This window comes from Thamnophis elegans, unplaced genomic scaffold (genome assembly GCF_009769535.1).
Source record: "Thamnophis elegans isolate rThaEle1 unplaced genomic scaffold, rThaEle1.pri scaffold_59_arrow_ctg1, whole genome shotgun sequence".
Taxonomy (NCBI): Eukaryota; Metazoa; Chordata; class Lepidosauria; order Squamata; family Colubridae; genus Thamnophis; species Thamnophis elegans.
In genome coordinates this window covers 438,127-449,192 of record NW_022473899.1, presented here as the reverse complement: position 1 = coordinate 449,192, position 11,066 = coordinate 438,127, and the positions used below count along the sequence as shown (strand labels likewise).

At 64.7% G+C, this 11,066-nt stretch overlaps 2 protein-coding genes across 2 annotated transcripts in view; both read left to right on the top strand.

Moving 5' to 3' along the window:
- The window catches only part of KIFC1 (kinesin family member C1), a 7,371-nt gene extending 3,462 nt beyond the window's left edge, over nucleotides 1-3,909 (top strand). The window contains 13 exon segments of the mRNA XM_032238722.1: nucleotides 33-296; nucleotides 393-591; nucleotides 1,361-1,507; nucleotides 1,609-1,737; nucleotides 1,949-2,065; nucleotides 2,167-2,340; nucleotides 2,527-2,601; nucleotides 2,603-2,695; nucleotides 2,814-2,952; nucleotides 3,082-3,221; nucleotides 3,333-3,406; nucleotides 3,523-3,598; nucleotides 3,715-3,909. Coding sequence (XP_032094613.1) covers nucleotides 33-296; nucleotides 393-591; nucleotides 1,361-1,507; nucleotides 1,609-1,737; nucleotides 1,949-2,065; nucleotides 2,167-2,340; nucleotides 2,527-2,601; nucleotides 2,603-2,695; nucleotides 2,814-2,952; nucleotides 3,082-3,221; nucleotides 3,333-3,406; nucleotides 3,523-3,598; nucleotides 3,715-3,759 — 1,672 coding nt within the window. The 3' untranslated portion in view covers nucleotides 3,760-3,909.
- A 318-nt stretch (nucleotides 3,910-4,227) lies between these two features.
- Nucleotides 4,228-10,974, top strand: DAXX (death domain associated protein). Its single transcript, XM_032238712.1, has 7 exons — nucleotides 4,228-4,883; nucleotides 6,851-7,643; nucleotides 8,657-8,880; nucleotides 9,571-9,766; nucleotides 10,066-10,372; nucleotides 10,467-10,725; nucleotides 10,843-10,974. The coding sequence occupies exons 1-7, from the start codon at nucleotides 4,284-4,286 to the stop codon at nucleotides 10,900-10,902; spliced, it is 2,439 nt and encodes an 812-aa protein (XP_032094603.1). The 5' UTR covers nucleotides 4,228-4,283; the 3' UTR covers nucleotides 10,903-10,974.
- The last annotated feature ends 92 nt before the right edge of the window (nucleotides 10,975-11,066 follow it).

Sequence of the window (11,066 nt, the reverse complement as noted above, 5' to 3'; positions counted from 1 at the left end):
GAGGCCACCCCCAACCTCTCCCGCCTCTTAAGCTCCTCCCCCCCTTCCTCACCAGGGCTTTTCCTCCACTTCCCCCCAGGACCCCCAGCCGCCCCTGCGGGGGGAACGGGGCGAAGGCGAGCCCCCTGGGACCTGAAGGGGCAGATCAGCGACCTCCAGGCCAAGGTGGGAGGCTACAAGGAGAGGGTCCAGGGCCTGGCGGGGGAGAACGAGTCCCTGAAGAGCCAGCTGGGGGAGCTGCAGCAGGAGCTGACGGACGCCACCAGCCAGAAGGGGGAGCTGGGCGGCCGGGCCAGGTGAGGAGGAGGAGGGGGGAGGCTGAGCCGAGGGCCGCGGGTGGGGGGGGGGCTCGGGGGCTGGTCTTGACCCCTTCCTCCCATGGCCACCTGCAGCCGCCTGGCTTCGGAACTGGAGATCTTGCGAGAGGAGGCCAGGGAGAGCGGCCAGAAAGTGTCGGAGCTGCTGGAGAAGGAAGAGCGGCTGGAAGGAAGGTGCCGGAGCCAAGCCGAGAGGATCGGGCAGCTGGAGGCCCTCAACCGGGAGCTCACGGAGGGCAGCCGGGAACAGTCCATCCGGCTGAAGGCCAGAGAGGTGAGAGAGGGCATCGTCAGGGCCTTCTCGGAGGGTCCTGGCTCACTTCCTGTCCACGGCTTCCCCTTTGGCCCCCACCCGGGCACCAGAACAGCCGTGTGTCTGTGTGTGTGTGTCAAAGTCAGGGCACCTGGAGATTGTGGAGGGGAGGCCTTGGCCCAGCCGTCTCTGCCTCTCGGTGACATAATAAAGAATTCTGTTGGTTTGCCGTCCGATCTTTATTGAGCACAACATGGCAAATGTTGCACAAGGCCTTTCTCTCTCTCTCTCTCTCTCTCTCTCTCTCTCTCTCTCTCTCTCTCTCTCTCTCTCTCTCTCTCTCTCTCTCTCTCACACACACACACACACACACACACACACACACACCTACCTCTCTGAATCCTTTGCCAGTCAGCATCCATGACTGGGGAGGTGTGGGGAGGGGGGGGAATGGGACGCGGGAGCAGAGGCTGCAGGTGGGGCTGCCCTTCCCCAAACCGGCTCCCTGTCCAGCCTCCAGTCCTCCTGTTGCCACCCCTAAGCCGCCTTCAGTGGGAAACCTTGGGGGGGGGGGATATGGGGGGGTTTGACTCATTTACAGCCGGAAGGCCGTGACTCCCGGACTGGCCAGGACTCCTGTGGCTGCCTCAAGGCATTTGCAACACTGTAAACTGGCCCAGGTTGGCTGTGTGTGTCCGTGTGTGTGTGTGTGTGTGTGTGTGTCTGTGTGTGTGAAGCTTCTGGGGAAGAGGAGGAGGCTCAAGACCCCCCTCCCCTCCTTGCCGTGCAGGAGGAGCTCCTGCTGTCCGAAGAGAGCCTGGCGGGGCAACGGCAGCTGAACGAGGGGCTGAGGGCCCGGCTGGAGGTGCTGGAGGAGCAGCTGCACCAGGGGGAGATGGAGCGACGCTGCTTGCACAACGCACTGCAGGAGCTGAAGGTGGGGACGCGGCCGCCTGTTTGTGTGGGGGAGGGAGGAGATGCCCTTGTCCTGAGGGGCTGCCTGACACCCCCCCTCCCCCCTTTGCTCTGGCCTTCCAGGGGAACATCCGTGTCTTCTGCCGAGTGCGGCCCTTGCTGGCCAGCGAGAGGCAGGCCCAGAAGGCCGCCAGCCACCTGCGCTTCCCGGCTGACAACAACAAGGGCCTTGTGCTCTCCAGGGCAGAGGAGGTACGTTCGCCTCCCCTCACACGGACTCACGCACACAGGGGGGCAGGGGAGAGGCCGGTGGCCCATCTGTGGAGAGGAAGGGGATGGAGGCAGGCGTGCCTTTGAGATGAGCCCACGGGGAAGAATAAGTAGCTTTGCCGGAAGGGGTGTGTGTGTGTGTGTAAATCTCCCACAAAGCGACCCCTTTCTCTCCCCCTCCCCCCCACAACAGTCCCACGTGGGCCGTGAGCGCAAGGAGGACATCAACTACGACTTCACCTTCGACCGGGTGTTTCCTCCCTCCAGTTCCCAGGAGAGCGTCTTTGAGGAGATCTCCCTGCTTGTTCAGGTGGGGGCCGGAGGGTTAGGAAGCACAACACACACACACACACACACACACCTTGCCAGGCATTCACCCTCCTGGGCGCTCTTCTCCTTCTTCCCTGCCAGTCAGCCTTGGACGGGTATCATGTCTGCATTTTCGCCTACGGGCAGACGGGCAGCGGGAAGACGTACACCATGGAGGGACCCGAGGACCAGAACCCTGAAACGGCAGGCATGATCCCTCGAGCCGTGCAGCAGATCTTCGCAGCCTCCCGCGAGATGGAGACCAAGGGGTGGAAGGTGAGGCAGGGTGGGAGGGGCAAAGGGGGGTCCGCCCTGAGCTCTGCAGGTCCCTTGTGAACCGCATTCAGACCCTCCCGCCAGCAAAGTCAGAAAGGACGCGGGGTTTTCTGGGCCTAGCTCAGCCCCCATTGCCCCACTGCCTCCCCCGGGAGAGCTAACTCCTCCCCCCACCTCCACCCCCAGTACCAATTCACAGCCAGCTTCCTGGAGATCTACAATGAGTCGCTGCGGGATCTTCTGGTGCTGCGGCCAGAGCAGTAACGGGGAGCTGGAGATCCGCCGCGTGAGCCAGCTGACGGAGGAGCTGCACGTCCCCAACCTCTCCTGCGTCTCGGTCTCTTCCCAGGAGGAGGTAGGGCCCTCCCTCCAAAGGAGGCCCCCTGGGGCTCCTCTTCCACTCCCCCCCCCCTCCGCAAGGCTTCTGGGACCGGTCCAGCAGCCCCCTCACCACCACCACCTTCCCTTGCCAGGTCCTGAGGCTGCTGCACACGGCCAGGGCCCACCGCTCCGTGGCCAGGACCAGCCTGAACGAGCGCTCCTCCCGCAGCCACAGCCTCTTCCAGCTCCGCCTGGAGGGCACCAATGCCAAGCGGGGGCTCCACACCTCCTGTGAGTTGGGGGGGCGGAGGTCAAAGGGGGGCGGGGCCATTCCCCTGGGGCCCTTGTAGAGCCTCCCCCCCCCAAAGGCTGCCCCGCTTGAGAGGGGGAGGCCCTGACCTGCCCTCCTTGGCCCTGCAGCCGTGCTGAGCCTGGTGGACCTGGCGGGCAGCGAGCGGCTGGACAAGTCCCTGTCCATGGGGGAGCGGCTGAAGGAGACGCAGGCCATCAACACCAGCCTCTCCACCCTGGGCCTGGTCATCACCGCCCTCAGCAACAAGGTAGGTGGGGGCCCTCCCTGACCCCGGGGGGGGGGGAAGAGTGGGTGGGGGGAAGAGGCTGCCTCCCCCAACACCTGAAACACACACACACACACCCGGTGCCTTCTGCAGGAGGCCCACATCCCCTACCGGAACAGCAAGCTGACCTACCTGCTCCAGAACTCCCTGGGGGGCAGCTCCAAAATGTGAGTGGCGTTTTGGGGTGGGGGCTGGGGAGCAGGGGAGGGGGCTCTGCCTGGGACCCCCCCACCCAACTCACAGGAACCCCCCCCCCTTTGCCCTCTTCCTCCCCCCTCCCCAGGCTGATGTTTGTGAACATCTCCCCCCTGGAGGAGAACTTGGGCGAGTCCCTCAACTCCCTCCGCTTCGCTAGGAAGGTAAGTCTGTTTTTGGGGTGGGGGGCACGTGGGGGGGGGAGAGGGGCAAGTGGGTTTACATCACAGAGAGAGCCCCCCTCCTCCTCCTCCTCCTCCTCCTCCCTTTTCCCTTGCAGGTGAACGAGTGCGTCATCGGCACAGCCTCCAGCAACCGGAAGTGAGGGGGGGTCTCTCCACCAACCCCCCCCCCCCGTCCTCCCCCCAGTTGTCTTCTGTGGTTTTTTTAATTGTTTTACTGCTTGTGTGTGTCTTTTGTGTGTCCCTTGGCTGTGAAAGTTTTTTTTTCTGAATAAAAAGAGGCAAATCTCCAAGCCACGCGGGACCCTTCCTCTCTTCCAGCGGGGGTGGGCGATGGAGGGAAGCGCGGACTGACAGGCGGGGAGGGAAGCGCATGCGCAGTGGTTGCAGGCGCTTTTGACAGGCAGCTGCATTGTTTCCCGCCTCCTGAATCCACGGTCCCTCCCCCGCCCGTGCTTGAAGGGAACCGAGAGCGCAGGCGCAAGGGAAAAGCTCGGCCCAGAGGGGGCGTGGCCTCCGAGCTTCAGCTAGCGATATCCGGTCACGTGTCGGGAAACGCCGGCAGCGCTTCTCCCGTACGACGCCCCCGTCGCGGCCGGGACCGAGAGGGAGGAGGGGCAGGCCCACCCACCCACCCCTTCCTGCGCGCCCGGTCCTCGGCGGGGTGATGGTCGCGCCGCCGCCGCCGCCGGACAAGAGGCGCAGCGACAAGGCCGCCAACTCCTCCCCCGTACAGGAACATGGCGGGGAGGGGGGGAGGGCCTCCGCTTCCGGTCCTGCGCAGTGGGCGCGGGGGCAGGCGGGTACTCGGAGGCGAGGCGAGCGGAATCGAAAGTTGAAAGCCGTCGCTGGGAGGAGCGGCCGCCCCGCCAGCCTGGACGCCGCCGCCGCCGCCGTCACCCCCCCGGAGGAGGAGGAGGAGGCCGGTCGGCGTCTCCCTTCCCGGAGTCCGGTTCCCGCGTTGCCGCCCCTGCCGGACAATGCCCAGCGGCCCCCGGGCCCCCCGACGGCCATGAGCTCCCCGCCCGACGCCGCTTCCTCCTCCTCCGACTGCATCATCGTCCTGGACGACGACGACGAGGAGGAGGAGGACAGCCGCCCGGCCCCGCCCGGCCCCTCCGACGACGCCCGCGGCCCCCCCCGCCCGCGCTGCCCCCGCCCGCCCCCTCCGACGACGACGACGAGCCCCCCGCTGAACGGCAGCAGCAGCGGCGGCGGCCCCGAGGAGAAGGGGCTCCGCGCAGGGAACGAGCGGCTCTTCCAGGAGGTCAGCGTGGAAAGGCGCGGTTCCTTCTCCCTTCCTCGGGGAAGCCCCGTCGGGGGGGGAAGCGGGAGGGAGGGAGGGAGGGCGGCTCCCGTGGCCGATAGGTCTCGAAGGGGCCCTCAAAGGCCATCCATCCCACTCTCGGCCGCCCCGTCCCCTCGCAGACCCCGCTCAGGAGCGTCTCCCTTTTCCCCCGTGGGGAGGGGGGGGGGGCTTCCCTTGTAGCTGGCTTCCCCCAACCACCACCCCCCTCCCCTCCCGGCTTCCCCCCATTTCCCAGAATCCCCTGGGGCGTCTCCGCTCTTTCCCTGGGAATTATTAAGAGCAACAGAGTGGGAAGGGGCCTTGGGGGTCATCTAGTCCAACCCCCCTGCTCACGCAGGACACCTGAACTAGGGACTGGAACCGCCGACCTTTCTGATCGCCAAGCTCAGCATTTCAGCCATCTAGTCCGCTGGGGTTGGGCGCTGGCGGCAGCCGCGGTCCAGGTGGAACCTGTGGCTTTATATAAATAACGTTCCACTTGAATGCTCACAGCAGGCCGGCTATGGGTAGTCCTCGACTTACGACAGGTCGCTTGGTGGCCGTTCAAAGTTACAACGGCCCTGAAAAGAAGAGACTTACGGCCGTTTTTCACACTTGGCCAACCGTCCCGTTGCCCCCCCCCCACCCCACCCCCCGTGGTCGCATGGGATTAAGATGCTCAGTAACCGGTTCACATTTATGACTGTTGCTGCGTCCCGACGTCCCACGGTTCCCTTTTGGCCACCTTCTGACCGGATTCACTTAACGACCGTGTTACTCGTTTAACAAACGCAAGGATTTGATTAACAACCGTGGGAAGAAGAATTGTAAAGTGGGGCAAAACTCACTTAACAAAATGTTTCGCTTAACCACAGAAATTTTGGGCTCGGTTGTGGCCGTAACTTGAGGACTACCTGTAGGCTCAGGAACATCACGGGCGTAGACAGAAGCCGCAGGGGAGGAAGGGAACCTCCCCCTTTAACACCCGCAGCAGCCAATCGTGGGGTGGATCAGGGTCCCCAACCCCTCCCCCCCCAGGGGGGGGGCACAGGAAAGCTCCTCTCTGTGGAGTCGGTCCCTGGGGCCCAAAGGGCGGGGGAGGGGGCACTCGGGCACAGGTTGCCTCCAGCGCAAGGCAGCCCTCGCCCACCAAGCGACTGGCGCACTCGCGTCTGTTGTGCCTCTCCTGCCCTTCCAGCCCCTCAGTTGGGCGTCCTCGGGGGTCTCTTCTCTGGCCAGAATTACACTCCCCCCCCCATCTCTTGGTCTCTTGGCCAAACAGGTCCACCTCCACCTTCCTGCCTCTCTTCCGAATTTCTCCCCATGGACTTTGACCCCTGCCACACACACACTCCACACACACACACACACACACACACACACACACACAGCCCCTGTCCTTTTCTAGAAGGGGCCGGAAGGCTTCTTGGCCCATTAACTCCGGCCAGGGACTCGCACGGCGATTGTCCGAATTAAGTTCGGAGACGCTGACGGGATGTTGCCTTGCATAAATCCATCTATTCTGACATTTCCATCGTGAGGTAAATCTGGGGGCATTCGGAGCGCACAAAAGAAAAAGGCGGGAAAATTAGAAACGCCCCCTTTGCACCTATAGCAACCAATCACAGTGCAGATTGCCTCATGCAAGGGCCAGCACTCCCCAACCAATCAACGATAACTCTGCGTTCGGGCGTGTCGTACCCTCTACACTGTGCCCAGCTACTCAATGTCGTATCCTGGCAAACTGGGCCCCCGTGAAGGCTTCTCCTCCCGGGCCTTATGGACTACGGGGCCCGTCCCGTAGACGTCCGGGGTGGGGGAGGAGGGGGAAGAATGTCACCTCCCAGCCCAGCTGCCGTTTTGTTCCTGGCAGGAAGCCGCGGAGCAGGCGAGGCCAGCCCGGGCCTCCCTTGAGCAATGCCTCTGCTGCCCCTTTCCCCCTGCAGTTCGTGGCCTTCTGCTCCAAGCACACTGAGGACCACCCCGAGGTCATCGACTACCTGTCCGGCCGCCACCAGAAGACCAGTCCAGAGTACCTGGCCTCGGTGGAGTTCCACAACGTCCTGAGCCGCTGCCTGACGCGGGTGCAAGCCAGGAGAAACAAAGTCTACGTTTACATTAACGAACTCTGCACCACTTTCCGTGCCCATTCACAGAGGAAAAGGGCTGTGGCCCCCGGCCCCGCAGGCGCCCAGGATGCCCCGGCTGCCCCTGCCCCCCAGACGCCCTCCGAGCCCGCCAAGCCCTGTGTGGGCAACAAGCGGCAGATCCGCTACCTGGAGAACCTGCTGCGGGTTTACGCCACCGAGATCCAACGGCTGCAGGAGCAGGAGCTGGACTTGGAGGAGCTGGATAGCCAGGATTCGGCCTACCTGCAGGAAAGCCGCCTCAAGCGCCGGCTGATGCACGTCTTCAAGCGCCTCTGCCAGCTGAAGGACTGCAACAGCCTGACCGGCCGCGTCATAGAGCAGCGCATCCCCTACCGCGGGACCCGCTATCCAGAGGTCAACCGGCGCATCGAGCGGCTGATCAACCAGCCGGAGGCCTTCCCGGACTTTGCCGACATCCTCAAGGTGGTGCAAAAGGCCAACGACCGTCACAACCTGGGGCTGCCCAAGCGCCAGATGGAGGTCATGGCACGCGACGCCTTCCGTGACGTGGGCGCCCAGCTGCAAGAGCGGCGACGCCTCGACCTGGTGTACAACTTTGGCAGCCATCTCACCGATCAGTATCGGCCTAGTGAGTGCCTGTCCGGGGCCCGAGGGGACTCTGCGGCCCCTGCTTCCACCTGGGGCAGGTGCTGGCTTGGAATAACCCCACTGTCACCCCCAAATGCAACCCAAGAAGTCCTGCTTTGGTGCCAGTTCCAATCTCCCTTAGGGCGGTCCTGGGGGCCACCGGCTGGGGGCGCAAGGGAGGCACCCGGCCATTCTTATTGTTCCTAGTTTCTTTGGCTGTCTGGAAGGAGGGGAAACAGGCCTAAACCTGTTTTCGGGCTTGCCTGCCCAGCCAAAACAAGCCCTGCGCCCGAGGCCTGGATGAGCAGCTCAGATTCCTTCGGGTGAAGTCAAGCCAGGCAGCCTCCCCCCACAAGACCCCTGCCCCACAGAGCTTGGGGTTAGGGTTAACCCCCACCCCCTCCTCTCTCTCTCTCAGAACTGCCGCATCTTGTCCTTGGGGGGGGGGAGGCATATCTTTCAGTGCCCGTGTTTTTACGCTGCTGCCTTCCCTGCTCACGGCTGCCTTGCTGGACGGATTCTTGAACCGAGGAGTCGGCCGGAGAAGGGAGGCTCCAGGCAAATATTGCCCCCCGGCAGGAAAGGGAGGGCCGGGGAGGGGGCACGGGGCTCTTTCATCTGGGGGAAAGAATCCCAGGTGGAAAGTTTGAGGGCGACTAAAATTGTGGGGGTGGGGGAAGGTAGCCAGCTGTGCCCTACCAGAGAACCCAGGCTATGGGGCGGCTGGCCTGAAGCTGGGATGAACATCTGTGGCTGAGGGTTGGGCAGGTGAGGGGGGCCCACTCTTCCAGCCTTGCCCTCCTGGTGAGGGCAGCTGCAGGCCCCCCTTGCTCCGTGCTGCTTGGGCACAGCCCCTCGGAGGGAAGCGTCTCCAGGGCCCAGTCTTCCTGGGGGGCTTTGGCCCTCCCCCACTTTTCCAAGGGCCTCACCACTGTCCACAGAAGGGGGAGCAGGTTGCTCCAGGCGGAGGGCAGACGGATTCCCCTCAGCTCCTGCCCTCCTTCTGCCCGGCAGATACTGACCCAGCCCTGGCGGATGTGGAGTTAGCCCGGCACCTGCAGCGCAACCAGGCGCTGGGTGTGCAGCGCTTGGAGGAGGTGATTGCTCAGTTCGCTCAGCTGCAGGACAAGAGCGAGGAGCAGCAGCAGCAGGGGGGCAGAGGGACCCAGTCCAGCAGAGCCGCGGAGGGGGAGCCGGCCTCCCCAAAGGAGTCCGTCTCGGGCACAGCCGCCAGAGAGGTAAGGGGAGGCCAAGGGACCCCCGTGGGCACCTGGAGGTGGGGGCATCCAGAGGGCCAGGCAGCTCAGTGTGGGGGTTGTGGGGTAGGTGGGGGGGTCCCAGCCTCCTGCCTTTGAGCGGTCGGCAAAGCTCGCCAGAGGGCTGACCGCCCGCCGGGCTTTCCGTCTCTGAAGTTCTGCCAGGGCATGGGGGTTGAATCAGTGGGGAGCCACTGAGCTGAAGGAGGAGAGTTGGGTCCGGCCGAGTATCCCTTGAGCTAGGGGCACAATCACAAAATGGCTGCAAAGGCCAGACCCACTCCAAAGAGGGCAGAGAAATGGTAGCGTTATGTGTCAGGCCTGCCCCGGGCAGGTTCCTTTGGAAAGAGAGACCCTCGACTCCCTTGGATGGTCGAAGGGATGTTGGGCTTTTCCCATCTGCTGCAGCAGAACCAGGCCGGAACTTCCCCCCCCCATGCCAGCCCTCCCCCCACACGACCAGTCTGGCTTCAGCCCATTTCCCATCACATCCCCCGGCAGGCTTCTTGCCCCACAACCCCCTCCCTGGCAGCCTCTGCTCTTCCCGGCTTCCCTGGCCAACTCTTGCCCGGGGGGGGGGGGAGGAGTGTGGTTTCCTCTGGCCACGGGGGGGGGGGATGTCCAGGGCCAGTGGGACATCCCACCCACCCACACCACCGGCCTCTGCACTAGGACAGCGGCACAGGCCCCAAGGAGAGCAGTAAGAAGGGGGCACCGTGGGAAGAAGAGGAGGAGGAGGAGGAAGAAGAGGAGGAGGAGGAAGAAGAGGAAGACTCGGACTCGGAGTCCGACCTAGAGGCAGAGCTGGCCCACTGCCTGGATGGTGGAGAGGAGGAAGAGGAGGAAGAGGAGGAGGAGGCAGCTCCAGGTAGTCTGGGTGGCACAATTCGGCCTGTCTTCTCTGGCAGGCACCAGCCTTTCCCCCTGAACATGCTCTTTCTTGTGGCAATGAGTTCCGCAGGTTAAATCTGCATTAATAGCCCGGAAGGGTCTCCTGGGGTGGGTGGGCCTCCTCTGCCCACCCTTCCTGACCCCAGGAATCCCCCCCCCAAAGTCTCCTTTGTGTCCTGTTGCCCCTTCCCCCACCCCTCTGCCCCACACGTCTGGGGGTGGGAAGGGGGCTCATGTCAGGGGCTTGAACTCTGCCGACTCTTTCCCCCCCCCCAGGTAAGGGCCCCCCTGCTCTGGACGCAGAGGCCGACCAGCAGATGGAGGTGCCCGAGGTGGTCCTGTTCTCTGAGGAGGAGGAGGAGGGTCTCCTGCCCTCTTGGGAGTCTCAGCAGCTGCTCTTGCAGATGAAGCAGGAGGAGGAGGAAGGGGGGGAGGCCAGCCCAGCCCCCTCTCCTGGGGGGCAGCAGGACTCGGCCCCCAGGGCCGCCAAGCGCAGCCAGTCGCTGGAGAACGGGGAGCTCAACGGGCAGCAGCCGGCCAGCAAGAGGAGCCGTGCTTGGGGGCAGCCCCCCATTTGCAACAGGTAGGGGGGGGAAGAGGGGCTGAGGGGGGGGGGATGCCATGCCTCCCCCCCTCATATCTGACCCTGCCCCCCCCTCCCTCTCTTTCCCTGCCAGCATCAGCAGCACCACCCCCTCCTCCGCCAGGGAGGGGGGCTGCATCAAGGTGCCCAGCTCTGGCTCCGAGGGGGGGGAGGAGGAGGAGGAGGAGTGGCCGCCCCCCCAGAGCCCGGCCCCCATGGCCGACTCCACCCGCCCGGACTCCCCCGGATTCGGCCTGGTCTCCAGCAGCCAGGGCAGCCCCAGGACCCCGGCCCCACGGCGGCAGCAGCGGCAGCAGCGGTCCAAGCAGCCGCCGGAGGACCCCCTCACCAGGGTGGGTGCTGGGGGCAGGGGGGGGGGGGTCGGGAGGGGCTGCAGGTGGGGGAAGCGGGGCCGGAGCGCCCGGGAGGCTCCCCTGACGTCTCTCTCTCTCTCTCCCCCCCCCTTGCAGACCAGCGTGGCCACCCAGTGCGACCCGGAGGAGATCATCGTCCTCTCCGACTCGGAGTAGCCGCGGACTTCGCGGGGGGGGGAGGGAGGGGCGGGGCGGGGGGATTCGGAATAAAAGGACTATTTTTCTGCACGGAGCCCGCCTGGCCTCTTCTTCCCCGGGGGGAGGGGGGGAGGGGAGCAGGGGGCGTGGGAGGAGCGAGGGCTCCGCCTCCTCTTCCCGGG

Bases quoted from the DNA above. Each gene is read 5' to 3' on its own strand.
- DAXX (XM_032238712.1), top strand. From the start codon at position 4,284: ATGGTCGCGCCGCCGCCGCCGCCGGACAAGAGGCGCAGCGACAAGGCC. The intron at 4,884-6,850 runs GTCAGCGTGGAA...TTCCCCCTGCAG, and splicing joins ACGAGCGGCTCTTCCAGGAG to TTCGTGGCCTTCTGCTCCAA. The intron at 7,644-8,656 runs GTGAGTGCCTGT...TCTGCCCGGCAG, and splicing joins CACCGATCAGTATCGGCCTA to ATACTGACCCAGCCCTGGCG.